Source organism: Saccopteryx leptura, chromosome 5 (genome assembly GCF_036850995.1).
Source record: "Saccopteryx leptura isolate mSacLep1 chromosome 5, mSacLep1_pri_phased_curated, whole genome shotgun sequence".
NCBI lineage: Eukaryota > Metazoa > Chordata > Mammalia > Chiroptera > Emballonuridae > Saccopteryx > Saccopteryx leptura.
The window spans coordinates 163901177-163919607 of record NC_089507.1 but is presented as its reverse complement, the minus strand read 5'-3'; the positions used below and the strand labels follow the sequence as shown (position 1 = coordinate 163919607).

General features: G+C 37.0%; 1 protein-coding gene across 13 annotated transcripts in view; it reads left to right on the top strand.

The window, feature by feature from the left end:
* Positions 1-18431, top strand: part of BPTF (bromodomain PHD finger transcription factor) — a 178824-nt gene that overhangs the window by 66389 nt on the left and 94004 nt on the right. For 10 of the 13 annotated variants that reach the window (XM_066386492.1, XM_066386491.1, XM_066386499.1 and 7 more), the window contains 4 exons: positions 9440-9628; positions 13925-14112; positions 16214-16569; positions 17041-17172. In XM_066386492.1, the coding sequence (XP_066242589.1) occupies positions 9440-9628; positions 13925-14112; positions 16214-16569; positions 17041-17172 (865 nt within the window). The remainder of the gene's footprint in view (positions 1-9439; positions 9629-13924; positions 14113-16213; positions 16570-17040; positions 17173-18431) is intronic. The other 3 variants (XM_066386496.1, XM_066386493.1, XM_066386495.1) reach the window with 2 other exon arrangements.

The following is an 18431-nucleotide window of genomic DNA, read 5'->3' as shown; positions in this document are numbered from 1 at the left end:
TGGTAGACATCATTTTAAAAAGTTAATCTCTATTAAAAATTTTTTTAATTTATTGATTTTATAGAAGGAGTGAGAGAGAGAGAGAAAAGCATCAACTCGTAGTTGCTTCACTTTAGTTGTTCATTGATTGCCTGTCATTTGTGCCTTGACCTGGCAAACCTGGGTTAGTTTTTTTTTTTTTTTTTTAGATTTCTTTTTTTAAATTTTTATTCATTTTATGGGGTGACATTAATAAATCAGGGTACATATGTTCAAAGAAAAAATTATTTGTCCAGGTTATTTGTCATTCAATTATGTTGCATACTTATCACCCAAAGTCAGATTGTCCTCTGTCACCTTCTATCTAGTTTTCTCTGTGCCCCTCCCCCTCCCCCTTCCCCTCTCCCTCCCTCTCCTCCCCACCCCCCTCCCTGGTAACCACCACACTCTTGTCCATGTCTCTTAGTCTTGTTTTTAAGCCTGGGGTTTCAAACTGGCAACTTCAGCATTCCAGGTGGAGGCCCTGTCTGTTGTGCCACCACAGGTCAGGCTAAAAAGTTAATCTCTTAATAACTGTTCCTTACATTTTTTTTAACCTCTGCACCTGCATTACAGATATTTCATTTTAGTTTATAAACTTGAACTAAATAATGCCCAAAATGACCCCATATAGCAAGTATTACATTTGATATTTAGTATAACTTCTTTGTAGTTAACAAAAGGCTCAATTTTAGAATTACACATCTGTTCTGAAGTTTAGGTTGGAAACTTTTTGTACTAGAATGTAAATTTTTAAATTTATGATGGGAAAGAGGGATAGTTTCTAGCATTTTATACTCAAAATCACCATTGAGAAGTTTTATTTAAATATATAATGTAGACAACCTTTGCTTTAAGTTATGCCTCTAGATTTAATACCTGGGATTAGGAAAATATTAGTAATAGATAAAACTTTATTTCCATAACTATTTATGATTGCTTTGAAAATGTTTTCCTGAACATAATGAGACACTAGTATCTATAAAATTGAACTACAAGTTCAGTAAAACTTACTGATTTAACCTATTTATTAACATTTTGGGATAATAACATCTTAAAATACAGTAGTTTGCTTTAGTTTTGAAACTCAGTGGATAAGAAGCTGTTTACTGGATTCTGAAGTAATGCATTACCAATATATACTTTTACCTCATTGATTTGATCAGTAATGGCTTTTGTAGGTTCTGCAGTTACTCTTGTTTCTTATTTTTAATTTGTTTTGTTTTAGTGTCTAGTTATATTACGTTCTAGTTATTTTACCTCATTTTTTTTTTTTACTTTTAAACATTTTTTCTTTTACCATCAGATAGAAAAGTTATTTTTCTCCTTGTAGTTTTCTGCTTAGAATTTTGCGAGGTTTTTTAGGTTTTGGTGTTTATGTTCAGAAGTTGAAGATCAAGGACTATATGTAATTTTGGTTTGAGGGATAACTGTGAAAATTTTCCTGTGTTTGTCACGTCCAGTGAAATTAGTATTGTAAATAGCAAAACCTATACTATTTGCTATGTGTGTAGCACATTTGGACTAGATGATTAAAATGTACATGTTGATAGATGATACCTTCTTTATGGTGGTTTCCAGCAAATGCTTCAGATTTTTTTTTTTAAGTTGAGAGACGGGAGATAGTGAGATAGACTCCCTCCTGGGCCCTGACAGGGATCCACCGGCAGCTCCTGTCTGGGGCCCACACTCAAATCAACTATCCTCAGCGCCTGAGGCCAAGGCTCAGACCAACCAAGTTATCTTCAGCTCCCCAGGCTGACACTGAATCATTGGAATCACTTTGTATTAAGAATTGGAAGAAGGAGAGAAGAGGGAGAGTAGCAGATGGTTGCTTCTCATGTGTGCCCTGACCAGGGATCGAACCCAGGATGTCTGCATGTTGGATCGATGCTGTATTCACTGAGCCAATTGGCCAGGGCCAAGATTTTCTTAATCTTATAGCTTAATGAAGTAAAGAGCTGAAGAATTCTAGAACTATGATTTAAAAAAAAAATCAGTATCCTCAGTGAAAATGGAGGAAAACATTTTTCCACTTAAGACAAATTAATATTGTTTTGGATTAGAATGCATGGGTTAGGGGATTGATTGCCTACACTTTTAAGAGGTCCCATTATCTCCCTAATAGCAGAGAGCACTTTATAAAGCATTTTTAGATATGTATAGTCAGAATCTCTTTAAGTTCCAATCCCAGAATTATTTTCTTGGTTAAAACCATACTTGGGTATATTATATGCTAATAAAATTTTTGTGGGCTGGTCTAGAACCTATTACTTTTATTTTATATATTTCTATGAAAAAGTGAGCTCTGAACTCATAAATGAAAAGGTATTTTTATATATTATTATTTGAGATGATGTTTAGACAGTAATAAATTAGGTGTGCTGCACTTTACAAGTGTAGATCTATAGCTGTAAAAGGAATGATTAGTGAAGAATCTGATGTTATTTGTGTGATTTACTTATTTTCTTCTAATTATATGTATTTTCTAACAAGTTAGTTGATTATATTAACTGTTTTATAGCTCTCAAATTTTAAATTTGCCATTTCTGCCTTTTATATAAAATGCTTTTATTATGAAAAGTTTTAAACTTAACACATAAAAGTTAAGAGAATAGTATAATGTACACTACCAATATATCTAACATTTAGATTTAAAAATTATCAAGATTTAGTCACACTTGCTTCACCCATGCTTTAAAAAAATTAAAAAAAACATTTCCACTGATCTGAGGGAGAAAGAGAGAGGAAGAGAGGAAGGGAGAAAGAGAGAGAAGGTATGAGGAGGAGGGAGGGAGAGAGAGAGAGAGAGAGAGAGAAGCATCAACTTCTTCTATTTAGTTCCATTTAGTTGTACACTTATTGGGATTGAACCCACGACCTCAGCCCACTGAGGTGCCACTCTATTCACAGAACCACCTAGCCAATGCCACCTGTGCTTTTTCAAAAACTATTTATTTTTTTTGCTCAACTTAAAACATTTTCCTCCCTTTGGTCTCAGGGGTCCAGTATTAGATAAATCATAATCCTTAGTTAATTGCATTTATTTCTGGTCATTGTATACTTTTTCCTAATTTATTTATTCAGATTTTTAAAGGTTTTATTTATTGATTTTTTTTTTTTTTTTTTTAGAGAAAGAGAGAAAGAGAGATAAAAGGGGGCAAGGAGGAGCAGGAAGCATCAACTCATAGTGGTTGATTTCTCATATGTCCCTGGACTGGGCAAGCTTGGGGTTCTAACCAGCGACCTCAGCATTCCAGGTTGACGCTTTATCCACTGTACCACCACAGGTCAGGCTATTCATTCAGGTTTAAAATGATCTTTAATAATAAACACCTAGGAACCTATCACCCAAAACAAAAAGCAAAGTCCTGCTTTGAAACTAATCTCCCTCTAACCATCTCTCCCAGTTCCATCTGCTACCTAAAGTGATTGCTGCCCTCTTCCCTACTTAAAGTGATTGTTACCTTGAATCCTGTGTTCACTAATAATGTCTTTCCTTTTTTTTTTTTTTTTTTTTTTGTGACAATCAGACAGAGGGACTGATAGGGACAGACAAGACAGGATGGGAAAGAGATGAGAAGCATCAATTCTTCGTTGCAGTACCTTAGTTGTTCATTGATTGTTTTCTTATATGTGCCTTGATTGTGGGGGGCGGCTGCAGCAGATGAGTGACTCCTTGCTCGAGCCAGCGACCTTGGGCTCAAGCTGGTGAGCCTTGCTCAAACCAGATGAGCCTGTGCTCAAGCTGGCGACCTCGGGGTCTTGAACCTGGGTCTTCTACATCCCAGTCCGAAGCTCTATCCACTGCGCCACTGCCTGGTGAGGCTTCTTTCCTTTTAAAATAAGGGAACCTAATAGAGTTAAGACTCTTAATACCTGGTGTCAAAGTGATTGTATAACCCACATACTCTTGCCTCATTGAGTTGATCTACATGAGTTGCTAAAAACTATTTTTGTTTTTGTTTTAAAATCTATAGCAAATGTATTGTGTTAAGTGTAACTTTTTGGACCTTAAGTTTTTTCAGTGTATATTATATTACTAATAATGTTGTATGTTGCTGGAGTTCTTTCATATTAATTGCATTATAATAGTCCTCTGTATAACTATACAACAGTCTGGTTTTTCTTTTCTTTTCTGGTGATGTTAATTTGGGCTGTTTCCTACTGCAGTTTTTAGAAGCAAATTCTAAACATCATGTTATATCAGTCTTACATACATCTCTAAAGAATATGGACATTGTCTTATGTAATTACAGTGCCGTTATAATTTTAATAAAATTGATAATTCGTTAATATCCAGTCAGTTTAAATTTCCTCACTTTAAAATGTTGTTTTGCTTTGTTTTACATTTACTTTGTTTGAAATAACTTCAAATAAGGTCCCCATATGACATGACACTTGATTTTATATATCCCGAGTCTCTCCATATAAAGCTACCCCCCCTTCCCTGAATCTTTCCTTTCACTCGCTGTTGACTTGCTGAAGTCTTAGTGTGTCCTATGAAATATCCCACATTAGGATTGTCTGTTTCCTTCTTTTTGGTGTGTTTAATTTGTTTCTGAAGGCTTGATTAAATTAATTTTCAGTTATTTTTGGCCAGAGTTATTTCATAACTATGTTCTGAGTACTTCATATTTTATTGCATCAAAAGGTTAATGATGTCTGTCTGTTCTATGTCTACAAATTGTAAGATTGATCAGTTCAGGTGGTAACATTGTAAAGGTCCCTGTTAATCTGTAAATCATTGAGGATCTTTCCAGAATCATTGATCTGCTTGGAGATTATAATATGGTGATTTCTAATTCTGTCTTTTAGAGACTGAGAGAGAGTGGGGGGAGGGGGAAAGGGAGAAAGATGAGAAGGATCAAATTGTACTTGCAGCACTTTAGTTGTTCATTGATTCATTGACTGCTTCTCATACATGCTTGACCACCCAGACCTTGGGCTTTAAGCCAGTGAACTTTAGGCTCAAGTGAATGACCATGGTATTATATTGGGGCTGCGAACCTGGACCCTCAGCTGTCCACTGTGCCACCACCTGGTCAGGCTATATATATTTTTAACTAGAATTCTGTAAAGAAATTTTCTTCATTAACTAAAGCTGGGTTGTTTTTTTTTTTGCATTTTTCCGAAGCTGGAAACAGGGAGGCAGTCAGACAGACTCCCGCATGCGCCCGACCGGGATCCACCCGGCATGCCCACCAGGGGGCGATACTCTGCCCATCTGGGGCGTCGCTCTGTTGCATCTAGAGCTATTCTAGCGCCTGAGGCAGAGGCCACAGAGCCATCCTCAGCGCCTGGGCCATCTTTGCTCCAGTGGAGCCTCGGCTGTGGGAGGAGAAGAGAGAGACAGAGAGGAAAGAGAGGGGGAGGGGTGGAGAAGCAGATGGGCGCTTCTCCTATGTGCCCTGGCTGGGAATCGAACCTGGGAATCCTGCACGCCAGGCCGATGCACTACCACTGAGCCAACCGGCCAGGGCTGTTTTTGTTTTTTAAGTGAGAGGCAGGAAGGCAGAGAGACAGACTCCCGCATGCGCCCCGACTGAGATCCACCCGGCAACCCCTATCTGCGGCTGATGTTGTGCTCATCTGGGGCTGCTGCTCTGTTGCTCAGCAACCAAACTGTTGTAGTGCCTAAGATGAGGCCATGGAGTCATCCTCAGTGCCCAGGGCCAACTTGCTCGAACCATTCAAGCCATTGATGCAGGAGACTGAGAGAGAAAGGGGAGTGGGTTTATGGAGAGGAGTGGAGAAGCAGATGGTCACTTCTCCTGTGTACCCTTAACTGAGCATTGAACCCAGGACTTCCACATGCTGGGCTGATGCTCTACTGCTGAACCAACTGGCCAAGGCTGGTTGGTGAGGTATTTTTTTGTTTTATTTTTAGAGAGAGGGAAAGGGAGAGAGGGAAGCATTCGTTCTTTGTTTCCCTTAGTTGTGCATTTACTGGTTGCTTCCCGTATGTGCCCTGACCAGGGATCCAACCCACAACCTTGGCATTTCAGGACAATACTTCAACAATTGAGCTAACTGGCCAGGATCAGGCTGTTTGTATTTGAATACCTTGGAATATAGTTAGAGCAGTAATAAATGCCTAATTGTTTGTCTTAAATTCTTATTTTCTGAGTCAGGAGTTGACATCCAGTTACCTTCAGTGGTGATTGAAGAGTTAGGTACTTTTGGAGGGAGGGATGTGGCTTTCTCATTTTAAGTATCAATTTGAACTCATGGGTCTTCATATAGTCAGTTTGTTTCAGTTTCTTGTAGTTTTCATTCATTTTATTTATATTAACAGTAGAGACCCTTTATGTTGGATTTTGAGTCCTTTTTCTTTGACACCAATAGTGTTAGATGATAGCTTCCCTACTTTTGGCAGAATAAGATGTCTGTGTCTTATATATTTTCTACCCCACACCTGGAATCAGTCATTACTCCAAGAAGCCCTGGTTTCTTTTAGGGGGAATGATATTTAGAGACCATAATCTGGGCCTTGGAGTTCTTACTACTCTTGGACTCGCACTGCCTCTAGGGTTTTTTTAATGAGTAGTGTTAGAAAATACCTATTTTTAAAAAGAAAAAGACCATCAGTTTGTTTTGACATTTCAGATTCAGATTGGGGATTCATAGTTAGTTTCTTTATTTTTATACTTTGCATTTCTTAATACTCTGGTTTCTCTTCAGATCGCATAAAGCTTTCGCCTTTTACTTTGCATTTCTTTTCCCTTACACTGAATGCCTTAGTTCCTAACGATAGTAATATATTTATACTGTATATGTGCTTTATTCTGATACAGCTTGTTCATCAATAACATTATTAATATCTTGATGTGTATTAAAGTAATAATAAGTGATTTTAGAGATTGTAATAATTTTATAGTACCAATATTATTGTTAATAATAAGACTACTGAATGGCAGTTAGGATTTTTTTGCAGTTCTTTATGTCATTTTACTGTATGTCCAATAAGGATATTCATTCAACATATTGTGGGTTTTTTTTTGTTTGTTTGTTTTTTATTAAGTGAGAGACGGGGAGGCAGAGAGACTCCCACATGCACCCTGACCGGAGTCTACCAAGCCCCCGAATGGGTGATGCTCTGCCAATCTGGGGCCATTGCTTAGTTGCTCTGCAACTGAGCTATTTTAGTGCCTGAGGCTATGAAGCCATCTTCAGTGCCCAGGGCCAACTTGCTCGAACCAATGGAGCCATGGCTACAGGAGGAGGGGAGAATAAGAGACAGAGAGAGACGGAGAGAGAGAGAAGGGGGGATGGAGAAGCAGATGGTTACTTATCCTGTGTGCCCTGACTGGAAATCAAACCTGGGACTTCCACACACTGAGCCAATGCTCTACAACTGAGCCAACCGGCCAGGGCTGATACTGTGTTCTAAAATTACTTGAAATAATTGTGGTTATGCCAGTAACTTGATATACATTTAGGGGTTGTTTCAGTTTATTCTCATTTTAATTTTTTAAAAATTGTAAAACATGTACATGATTCCAAAGTCAAACTATGTAACTGTATATGTGCAAAGAACTTTCATTTGCATCTCTTTCCTCTAGGTATCCAAATCCTTCTCTTCCCTTACACATAGGTGCCATTTGTGGTTTTTTTTTTTTTTTTTTTGCATTTTTCAGAAGCTGGAAACAGGGAGAGACAGTCAGACAGACTCCCGCATGCGCCCAACCGGGATCCACCCGGCACGCCCACCATGGGGCGACGCTCTGCCCACCAGGGGGCGATGCTCTGCCCATCCTGGGCGTCGCCATGTTGCGACCAGAGCCACTCTAGCGCCTGAGGCAGAGGCCACAGAGCCATCCCCAGCGCCCGGGCCATTTTTGCTCCAATGGAGCCTTGGCTGCGGGAGGGGAAGAGAGAGACAGAGAGGAAGGCGCGGCGGAGGGGTGGAGAAGCAAATGGGCGCTTCTCCTATGTGCCCTGGCCGGGAATCGAACCCGGGTCCTCCGCACGCTAGGCCGACGCTCTACCACCGAGCCAACCGGCCAGGGCCTCATTTGTGTTTTTCTCCCAGTGGTGTTTTTGTAAATTAAAGCAAGATACATATGTCTATACATTCATATTTCTTGCCCGTTCTTACACAAAATTTAGCATACTGTAAGAACTGTTATGTACCTTTCTTTTTACATTTAATCTTGAGATCTTTCACATGCGGATGCAGTGATTTCTTTAGCTCCTGTTACAGTATATGGCATTTCATTGTGTGTATGGTCTTTTATTCAGCCAGTGCCCTATTGCTGGACAGTTTGTTTCTGGTCTTTTGCAGTTATAAATAATGCTGCAATGAATAAATAGCTCTGTAAATATGTAACTTAGTATTTTTGCCAGTGTATTTTGGAATAGGTTTCTGGACATGGGATTGCTAAAAAGGAAATGCACATATAATATTTCAGGATATTGTCAGTTTCCTTTTATCCACTGTGTCCATTTTGCATTCCCACAGCAGTATGTAGGAGTACTGTTAACCTGCTTCCTAGCCACCTGAGTGTATTGTGAGACTTGGGACTTTTGCCAGTCTGATAGCTGAGAGTACTTTTTCATATTGTGTTAGTTTGCATTTCTTAGTTTCAGTTGTTGAGCATATTTTAATATATACAAAGGCCATTTTCATTTCTTTTGTGACTGTTCATGAAATTTCCCATTTTTCTATCAAGTTGTTGGGTTTTCTCAAAAATAATTTAGGCGCGTATTATATTAGAGGTAGCCTTTGTGATTCACTGTCAACCACTTTTTAATTTAGGTGATTGATTTAAAGAGTATTTTATTAGTGACAGTAAAGTGTAGAGGGAGACTTTAAATTTCTGAATTACTATGGGAAGACCTAGGTTTTCAGTTCATGGGTAGTGTTCGCTTTGATATAGTTTTAGGAACTATGCTTTTAGTGATGCTATTAACTTGCTCTTAAAATTAACAGTCACTTAGGTATTACCTTCTAGTTAATTTTGAGTCAGAATTTAGGCAGAAATTTTACAGATAAAGAATTTTCTTTAAGTCTGTTTTTAATACTGTGAGTTCTTTTTGGAAAGTAAGTATATAAATATCAGATTCTGAGGGATTATCTCAACCAAATCACTTATGCAGTATCTGGTATGCCATAAGCTTTGTGAGATAGTTATATCATTTTATTATTCTTTAGCTCTGGGGTACCTGAAAAATTGTCTGCTTTGTACTGTAGACAAAGATTTAAAAGTTGGAGTTAACAGACTGGGAGACTTAAAAAGTAACTCAGGGTGTTGTTTATAAACTCCTTTTCATACATTACATTATTCATACATGAACAGCTTTTCTTGTTAAAATCTAGCTTTGTAATGCAGTTCTAAAACAATAAAATGTCTTTTCTGACAATTAGTTATTTTTTATGTGATTTCCAATTTAAAAATCAGCTATTCTGTTTTTCTAGAAGAACCTAACGAGACATGTGACAGCAGTAACACTAGTGCTACCACTGCCTTCATGCAGCCTAGTCTGGAAAACAGTCACAGCAGCAGTGAACCCAATTCTTCCCAGAGTGAATCTGCTCAGGCAGCTGATGACCCTGAAAATGGAGAAAGAGAGTCTCATACACCTGTCTCTATTCAAGAAGAGATAGGTAAGAATACACTTCATACATTAAAGCAAGCTTTTTATTATATACTTTTTTAATTTTTAATTTTTTAAATGAAAGTTTGATGGGGTGGGAAGATTTAGATTTTCTTTTCTTTTTTTAAAATACATGTAGTGCTTCACTCATTGATTTTTGTTTTTAAAATAATATGAAAAGCACACAGAGAAAACATCTTTTTTACACCCTTCTCCCCAAAGGTAACCCCCATCAACTATTTGGTGTGTAACATTTTTATCTTTCTCCATGCAGTTTCATTTATATATGTTTACAAAATTTTTTTCGTTTTGTTTTTTATTTAAACAGGATCATTTTGCATGTATTGTTCTGCATCTTGTTTTTATTCACTCAGTAATACATGTAATGGATCTTTTCATGTTATAAAATGAATTCATTCTTTTTTAACTGCTGCATGGTACTCCACAGTATGGACAAACCATAATTCATTAACTATTTCTTTAATAATGGACATTTACAGTGTTAGCAGGTTTGTTTGTGTTTTGTTTTTTTTTACTACAAATGGTGCCTTTTAACATCTTCACCATATGTCTTTGTGTACCTGTGCAATTATGTTTTGCAGTATAGACATAGTAAGTGGAATTGCTAGGCACATTTTAAACTAGTGATGGCTATTGCTTCATTGTACATTAAAAGTGATACATATATTGCAAGTAATTTACATACATAAGTATTTCTTTATACTCTGATCTAAATTCAGCAAGGTAAAGTATTTCATTTTAAAATTTGCAGCAGATCCCTGCTAACTAATGGTTGAATTTCTTTTCATGTGTTTGTTCAACTTTCTGTGTATTACTTCTTTATATCATTTGCTGATTTTTCCCTTTTTTAAGTTGATATTTTTTTCTTAATGAGTTTTAAGAATGCTTTATAAAGTATTAGGACTATTAATCTCTGATTTTACATTTATACTTGCTTATATAATCTTTGCTTGTTTTTAACTCTTTCTGTTATACAGAAATGTTTATATTTTTATGTAAATTTATTAAACTTTTTCTTTAGGGTTTTTCTGGATTTTATGTCTTATTAAGGAAGACCATCCTATCCTAAAAATGTATATGTATTTTACAGTAATCTTGCATAGTACTTCTATAACTTTGTTTTAAATTTTTCTGGAGTATAAATTTGTGTATGTTATGAGGTAGATCTGTTTTAATTAGGACTTTTTCAGTTGCAAGTGACCAAATCAGCTTAAATTAACTTAAGTGAAAGGGGGAATTGAATTACTTATGTACTGGGGAAACCCAAGCTCTCGTCAGGCATAACTGGACCCTCAGGTATCAAAACTCTTTCTGTCTTCTTTCTTTCACTCTCACCTTTTTGATCTGCATATATTTGTTTGTTAACTTCATTCTCTGCTAAGACAGACAGGCTTTTTCCAAGTGGCAGGGAAAATGGCATCAGCAATTTGTATTCATATCTTTCCAAGATCTGTGACCGAAAGGCAAGGCCTCTACTCCTGCTCCTAATCAAAAGCCCTTGAGGAAAGAATTTGAGTGGCCTATCTTGGACACATTGTTCCCACATCTGTGGCCAGGACAGGCAAGATATAATGATTGATGGCTCCAGCAAAGGTATATGACTGGATTGGGATAGGAATGATTTCCAAAGAAAGAGGGATGCCGCAAAGGTAGAAAACAGTATGTAACCACAGTTCCAACCTTTGGTAGCTCTGTACAAACTTGTGTATTCAAACTCAAAAATGCTTCTGCTGAACATAATGCAAAATTGTCACCCACAATTGAAACTTGTTTTCAAAAACTTGTTTCCCAAAAATACATCTGGAAATTGTATCTAGGATTTCCATTTCTGTGTGTTTATTATTTTTTATTAGGTCTGGATGTAGCTTACCTTGATCTCAAAATCCATGAGCCAAATTATGAATTTAATTACGTTTAACATTCATCTCGCTAGTAGAGGACATTCTTTGATAAACGTTGCTGCCATCGGTTTTCTGGAGGATGGCTGTGGCTGAGAAGTGAGAAGCATATGGGAAGATCTTCCTTCTGGAGGCTGTTCTGCATTAGCAGCCTATGCTGGCGGGCTGTTGTCGGATGGGATGCTGAGGATTGCTGTAGGTTTGAACAATTTGAGGTTGGCAGGTTTGGAATTTTCTGGGGTAATGGCACTCCCTTACAGACCCCAGCTAATCCCTGATGCATAGAAATGTGGTCCAGGGTCCCTGAAGGTAAATGTCCTCTTCTATCCTCAGGTGAACAAAGTCTATCTAGGCTTCTGTCTCCTCATATCATTAAACAATGAAAGCCAGAGGCTGGGGTAAAGCAGCTCCCTCTCTGCCTCCAGGCTCCATCTGGGTGATTCACTCCTTTATAGTATGGGTTTTGAGCGATGGATTTTAGATAGGGGCCTCCACTCTCAGCCTGGTTTCCTTTCAAGTCTTACACAGCAATGATGTTCCACCTCTTTTCCCTTACTTGCACTAAACTTAGCAAGTGGCAAAAACGATTGACAACTTGACAATATTGGATTCTTGGCTCTAAATTGAACGGCTTATTTTAAAAAGCTGTGTTATTCTCTTTCTTCTCTTTAGAATAGAAAGAGTCTTTATTATAGGACTTGATTAAAAAACTGTCACAAGATGTAGTCATCATAATACAACATATCGGCATACACCTTCCCCATGGGTAGACTCATGGTCTGGAATCCAAGAGAAAATTGTTGATGGTAACCAGCTGCATTGCTACCACATATCAAAAGTTACTAATTTCCCAGCCTGGGATGGCAAAATACCAAGCACCACCATATCTTGATTTAGTCAGTGCCATATTTTGAGATCAAAATCTTAAAATACTCTGCTGGATTATTTAGAATTTATTGATGATAAGTGACTGAAATTCACCAGACTTACTTAAAACAAAAAGGCAATTTTATTGACTTATAATATTGGGAAGTCCAGAAGTAATGATGGCATGTCAGGTGCATTACTGGATGCAGTAATGACCTAAATGAGGTTATTCCTTAATCTTCCTCTCATGGTCATCACACCCCACCCCCAGGGTGGGCTTACTATCATTTCTTATTATTGGAGGTTTTCTCCATGTGGTGGGTAAAAGTAGCCAACCTTTAATTTATACAATTTATGCTCACTAATACCCTTTTCCACCTTCAGATTTTCTAAAGGAAGACTGTTTCTCCATTTCCAAATTTTCAAAGTTGGAATAGGATGCTAAAGGGCTTGGGCCACATAACCAGTTCTGGGATAGTCAGTCACTATCCAACTACTGATGTGCTCAGTCTGGCTATGCTGGATGGCGTTGCTGTTCCATAGGGCAAGACACTTACTTGCAGTCCTGGCAGAATTATGTGGTCCTAGTGGGGGAAAGCATATCCCCAAAGGAAGGAAGGGGTGATGAATACGTAAAATTAAGATGTTTACCAACTTGTTTTAACTTTTGTATTTTTCAAAATGGATAGCCAGTTTTCCCAATCCAGTTTCTTTTGCACTTAAAAGGCCATCTTTATATTATAAAGTATAGTAAGTTTCTCTTTTATTTTTCGTTTGTCAATGCCATACTGTCTTAATTTTACAAAGCTTTAAATTAAAAAAGAAAAATGAGATATTGTTCAACTATCTGGCCAGTGTAAATTGGATAGAGGTGAATCCTTTCAGAATATATGGAAATAAGCAGAAATTGCTCCATGGCAGTTAAATCTGTTGCATTAAAAAATTAAGGTACTATGAAAATGTGAGACACCTTGATTATATTTAAAAAACTAACTTAGTTGATTTTCACATATATAATTATTTTTATATACAGATAATAATCTGGATACTTTAAGAAAAAATTCACTTAACATTCATATTTATAAGCTTTCAACCATTAGGTGTTTAAACAGAATTTCATTGGAAATCTTTTTAAAATTAATTATATCTTTTACTTTTTATGCAGAAATCCACATTTAGTACATAAGAAAATATTAGTGTGCATTTTGATTTAATATGTTTGTTAACTTGTAAATTTGTAGCGGCCCTTCCTGTTTTCTGTCTGTGAGATGAGTTTTGAAACAGATAACCTGGCAAGTTTGAATTTTCTGTAAAATAATAATTAACTCACAGTCCAGTTCTGACATCTTTCTTTTAAGTAAAATGTGCAAGAAATAATACATTTGTTTTGGCTTTTCAAGGACTTTTTTGTTTACTTTCTGGATCTTCGATGTACATCAGATATGAATTTGGGATAAAGTAGTATCATATATAATTTACCTACTGTTAGAAATTATTTTTGTCTTTTTGTTTGATAACAGGTGATTTCAAATCAGAAAAGTCTAATGGGGAAATAAGCGAGTCTCCTGGTGGTGGACGAGGAACGTCCGGGTCAACTCGGATTATCACCCGGTTACGGAATCCAGATAGCAAGCTGAGTCAGCTGAAGAGCCAGCAGGTGGCAGCCGCAGCCCACGAAGCAAATAAATTATTTAAGGAGGGCAAAGAGGTGTGTGCTTTCTGTTTAAAACAAAAGTTTCTTGAAAGTAGAATAATTTTATTTACCACACCTTATAAATAAGGGCAGCAAGTTTATAGACCCTTCTTTTGAATTGTGTTTTCTCCACTTCCAGGAGTGTATTGGCTAACAAGAATTAAAGTATTAGGTTTGTGAGTATATTTGTGCACCCGAATTTCAGGCCATGCATAGAAATGCTGTAAATGGGTGGTATTCTTTCTTTATGGTTATTTTCATTGTATGTAATTCTAAAGAGATAGAGGCTTATTTTTTTCACATAGGGTAATGAGTAGTCTATTTATGGGCTTTATTAAGAAGTTGTAGATACTTCAATACTCAGATCTGGCTGGCATTATTTTAGATGAACCTGTCCCTAAAGAATAGGACTTCCCCTTGATGCAGAATACAGTGCATAGAAAGCACTGCATCCCAGCTCTGATTATGAGCTAAAAGATTAAAGCTAGGACTCAGCATTATTCTGGCTAGCCATAGTGACAGAATAATGGCTACAACTTTGTCTTCCTGTTGAGAATAATTTGTAGAGTAGATATGAGAGAATAAACATTGTTCTTTTATTAACATCATAGGAATTGCTTTAAAGCAGTGACTTTCAAATTTCTTTTTTACTCTGACCTGCACTAAGACATTTTTCATAACAACCCCAGTACACACAAAATTTTCCTGAAATAGTATTTTACCTTCCTATGTGGGAAATACTGTTATTTTCTCTTCTATTATATTGTATTTCATTTAAAAAAAAAAAAGGTGAATAAGACCCACTGTTGATTTCATAGTTCACTAAAGGACTGGGATCAACTCTTTTGAGAACATATTTTAGATTATCCTCGGGCTCTTATACTAAAGCTGAAATTGATAAAAGAAGCAGGAAAATAAATATTTTTAGGAACATATTTTTGTGCCCTGGCCTCTTGACTCAGTGGTAGAGCTTCAGCGCAGCGTGTGGATGTCCCGGGTTTGATTCCCAGTCAGGACACACAGGAGAAGTGACCATCTGCTTCTCCTTCCCCTCCGCCTCCCTCTTCTCTCTTTTTCTCTCTCTCTTCTCTTCTCTTCTATGATCACAGCCATAGATCACTTCATTTGAGTGCATTGGCCCCAGGCACTGAGGATGGTTCTGTGGAGCCTCCACCTTAGGTGCTAAAAATAGTTCGGTTGTAATTATGGTCTCAGATGGGCAGAGCATCTGCCCAAGATAGGGGTTACCAAGTGGATCCTACTTGGGGTGCATGCAGTAGTCTGTCCCTCTCTCTCCCCTCTGCTTGCTTGGAAAAGAAGAAGGAAAAGAAAAAAAATATTTTGGGGGGAGTAGTACATTTAATTTTCTCCTTTTTCGTTAACCTATGTATTGTAGGATGGAAATAATGATTGGTGAATGATTTACACATAGAGTTTTGTGTGTATATTTGAGATACATAAAAGTACTTAATGTGTCTGACTTATAATAAGCACTTAATAGAGGTTAATTTTCTTTTTGCAGGTGTATCTTGGTTTTTAAATTATAAACAATTAGCTTTGTAAATTTTTTATTTATTGATTTTTAGAGAGTGGAGAGGGTGGGTTGGGGGAGAAGCAGGAAACATCAACTTATAGTAGTTGCTTCCTGTATATGCCTTGACCTGGCAAGCCCAGGGTTTTGAACTGGCAACCTCAACATTCCAGTTTGATGCTTTATCCACTGCACCACCACAGGTCAGACATAAACAACTAGCTTTAGCTTTTAAACTTCAAAAATTCAGTCATGCCTGACCTGTGGTGGTGCAGTGGATAAAGCGTTGACCTGAAACGCTGAAGTCGCCGATTTGAAACCCTGCACTTGTCTGGTCAAGGCACATATGGGAATTAATGCTTCCTACTCCTCCCCCTTTTCTCTCTCTCTTTCTCTCTCTCTCTCTCTCTCTCTCTCACTCTGTCTCTCACTCTCCTCTCTAAAATGAATAAAAAAAATAATAGAAAAATTTAGTCAGATGTATTGTAACTTATTTAGAATGATACATTATAAATTATTGAAAGGCAAGTAATTAAATTAGCATATTTGATACAAGAAATGGAATCTTTTTATTTTCTTGGGTAGGTGCTGGTAGTTAACTCTCAAGGAGAAATTTCACGGTTGAGTACCAAAAAGGAAGTGATCATGAAAGGAAATATCAACAATTATTTTAAGTTGGGTCAAGAAGGGAAGTATCGTGTCTACCACAATCAGTATTCCACCAATTCATTTGCTTTGAATAAGCACCAGCACAGAGAAGACCATGATAAGAGAAGGCATCTTGCACACAAATTCTGTCTAACTCCAGCAGGAGAGTTCAAATGGAATGGTTCTGTCCATGGGTCCAAAGTTCTTACAATATCTACGCTGAGACTGACTATCACCCAACTGGAAAATAATATCCCGTCATCTTTTCTTCATCCCAATTGGGCTTCACACAGGTAAAGGAGACCAAGGTTCATTTACTGCTATGACGAGAGTAAATATTTACAAAATGATCGTTGCAGGTGGGTTCTTTATGCGGTCATTACTGATGAGTCGAATGAAGTATATTTCAGCAAAACACTGAGGACATTAGGGATGTGAGTGTACTTCTAAGTTACTGAACCAACACTAACATTTGGGAGATTTTTGGAAAGCAGACTCTTGATCCATGTGATCAAGTGAAGACCAAACAAAGTAAGAACCCTGCAGAAGGTTTATGAAGTTGGAGGACTAAGTGACTTTTGAGATTCCTTCCAATGGTCAAAATTTATGATTCTATGAGGTAGAAAATTCCAGTAGCAATATATTTATACATTCTTAGCTTAGAAAGATATGCCCTATAAGGCAGAGGCATCATAAATTACAACTCTTATGCTTGTAACTTAGGATCAGTGAAGTGAAATATTTTTTTTCCTTCTGAAATACAGGGCAAATTGGATCAAGGCAGTTCAGATGTGTAGCAAACCCAGAGAATTTGCACTGGCTTTAGCTATTTTGGAGTGTGCAGTTAAACCAGTTGTGATGCTACCAATATGGCGGGAATCTTTAGGACATACGAGGTGAGTGAATTCATAGCCTTGTGAATGGGATATCAGACTCCTTTTTGGAACATTGGTCTATTGAAAATGAAAGTTAATGTATTTAAAAGGCTGTGTTAAAGACTTAATTATTATTGACCTTGTTTTCTTCCTGTATGACGTAAATGTGAGTGAACATTAGTTCTAATTTATGATATAGGATTGTAATGAATATCAAAGTAGATCAAGTATATGAAAATTAGTATTTTTATCATAAAAAGCATCTTTATTGACTAGAAAGAACACTCATATTTTTTAATATTATAGAATGTTTTGGGTACTGTGCTAGACATCTGCTTTATTTAGAGTTGAGTGACCAAAGGTCATGTAGTTCCTAAGTAGATAAATGTGCAGATGGTTAAAAAAAAAAGATCAGTTTTTCAACTTTTGTCTTGAATCTATTTTGTAGCCCTAGGGACTTTCTTTAACTTTAGTTAGTCTTTTAGAAGTTACTACTACAGGCCCTAGCTGGGTAGCTCAGTTAGTTAGAGCATCATCCTAACACACCAAGGTTGAGGGTTCCATCCCTAGTTAGGGCACATTCAAAATTCAACCAGTAAGTGCACAAATAAGTGGAATAACCAAAATTGATGTTCTCTTTTTCTCTCTCTCCCTCTAACCTCTCTTCACCCCTCTCTTCCTTCCTCTACCTGTTTCTTCTCTAAAAAATTAATTTTTAAAACTTTTTATTTAATAATTTTAGTGAGAGATGAAAAGAGAGAGAGAGAGAGAGAGAGAAAGGACCATCAACCTGTTCCTGTATGTGCCCTGACTAGAAATCGAATCGGCAACATTGCACTTTAGAACGATGCTCTAACCCAGGGGTAGTCAACCTTTTTATACCTACCACCCACTTTTGTATCTGTTAGTAGTAAAATTTTCTAACTGCCCACTGGTTCCACAGTAATGGTGATTTATAAAGTAGGGAAGTAACTTTACTTTATAAAATTTATAAAGCAGAGTTATAGCAAGTTAAAGCATTTAATAATAATTACTTACCAAGTACTTTATGTCAGATTTTCACTGTTTGGCAGAGTAAATCTTTTATTTTTTTTTATTTTTTCAGAATAAATCTTTATAAAACAACTTACTATAGTTAAATCTATGTTTTTATTTATACTTTGTTGCTCCACTTCCGCCCACCATGAAAGCTGGAATGCCCACTAGTGGGCGGTAGGGGCCAGGTTGACTACCACTGCTCTAACCAATCAAGCTATTCAGCTATTCAATAAATAATAACA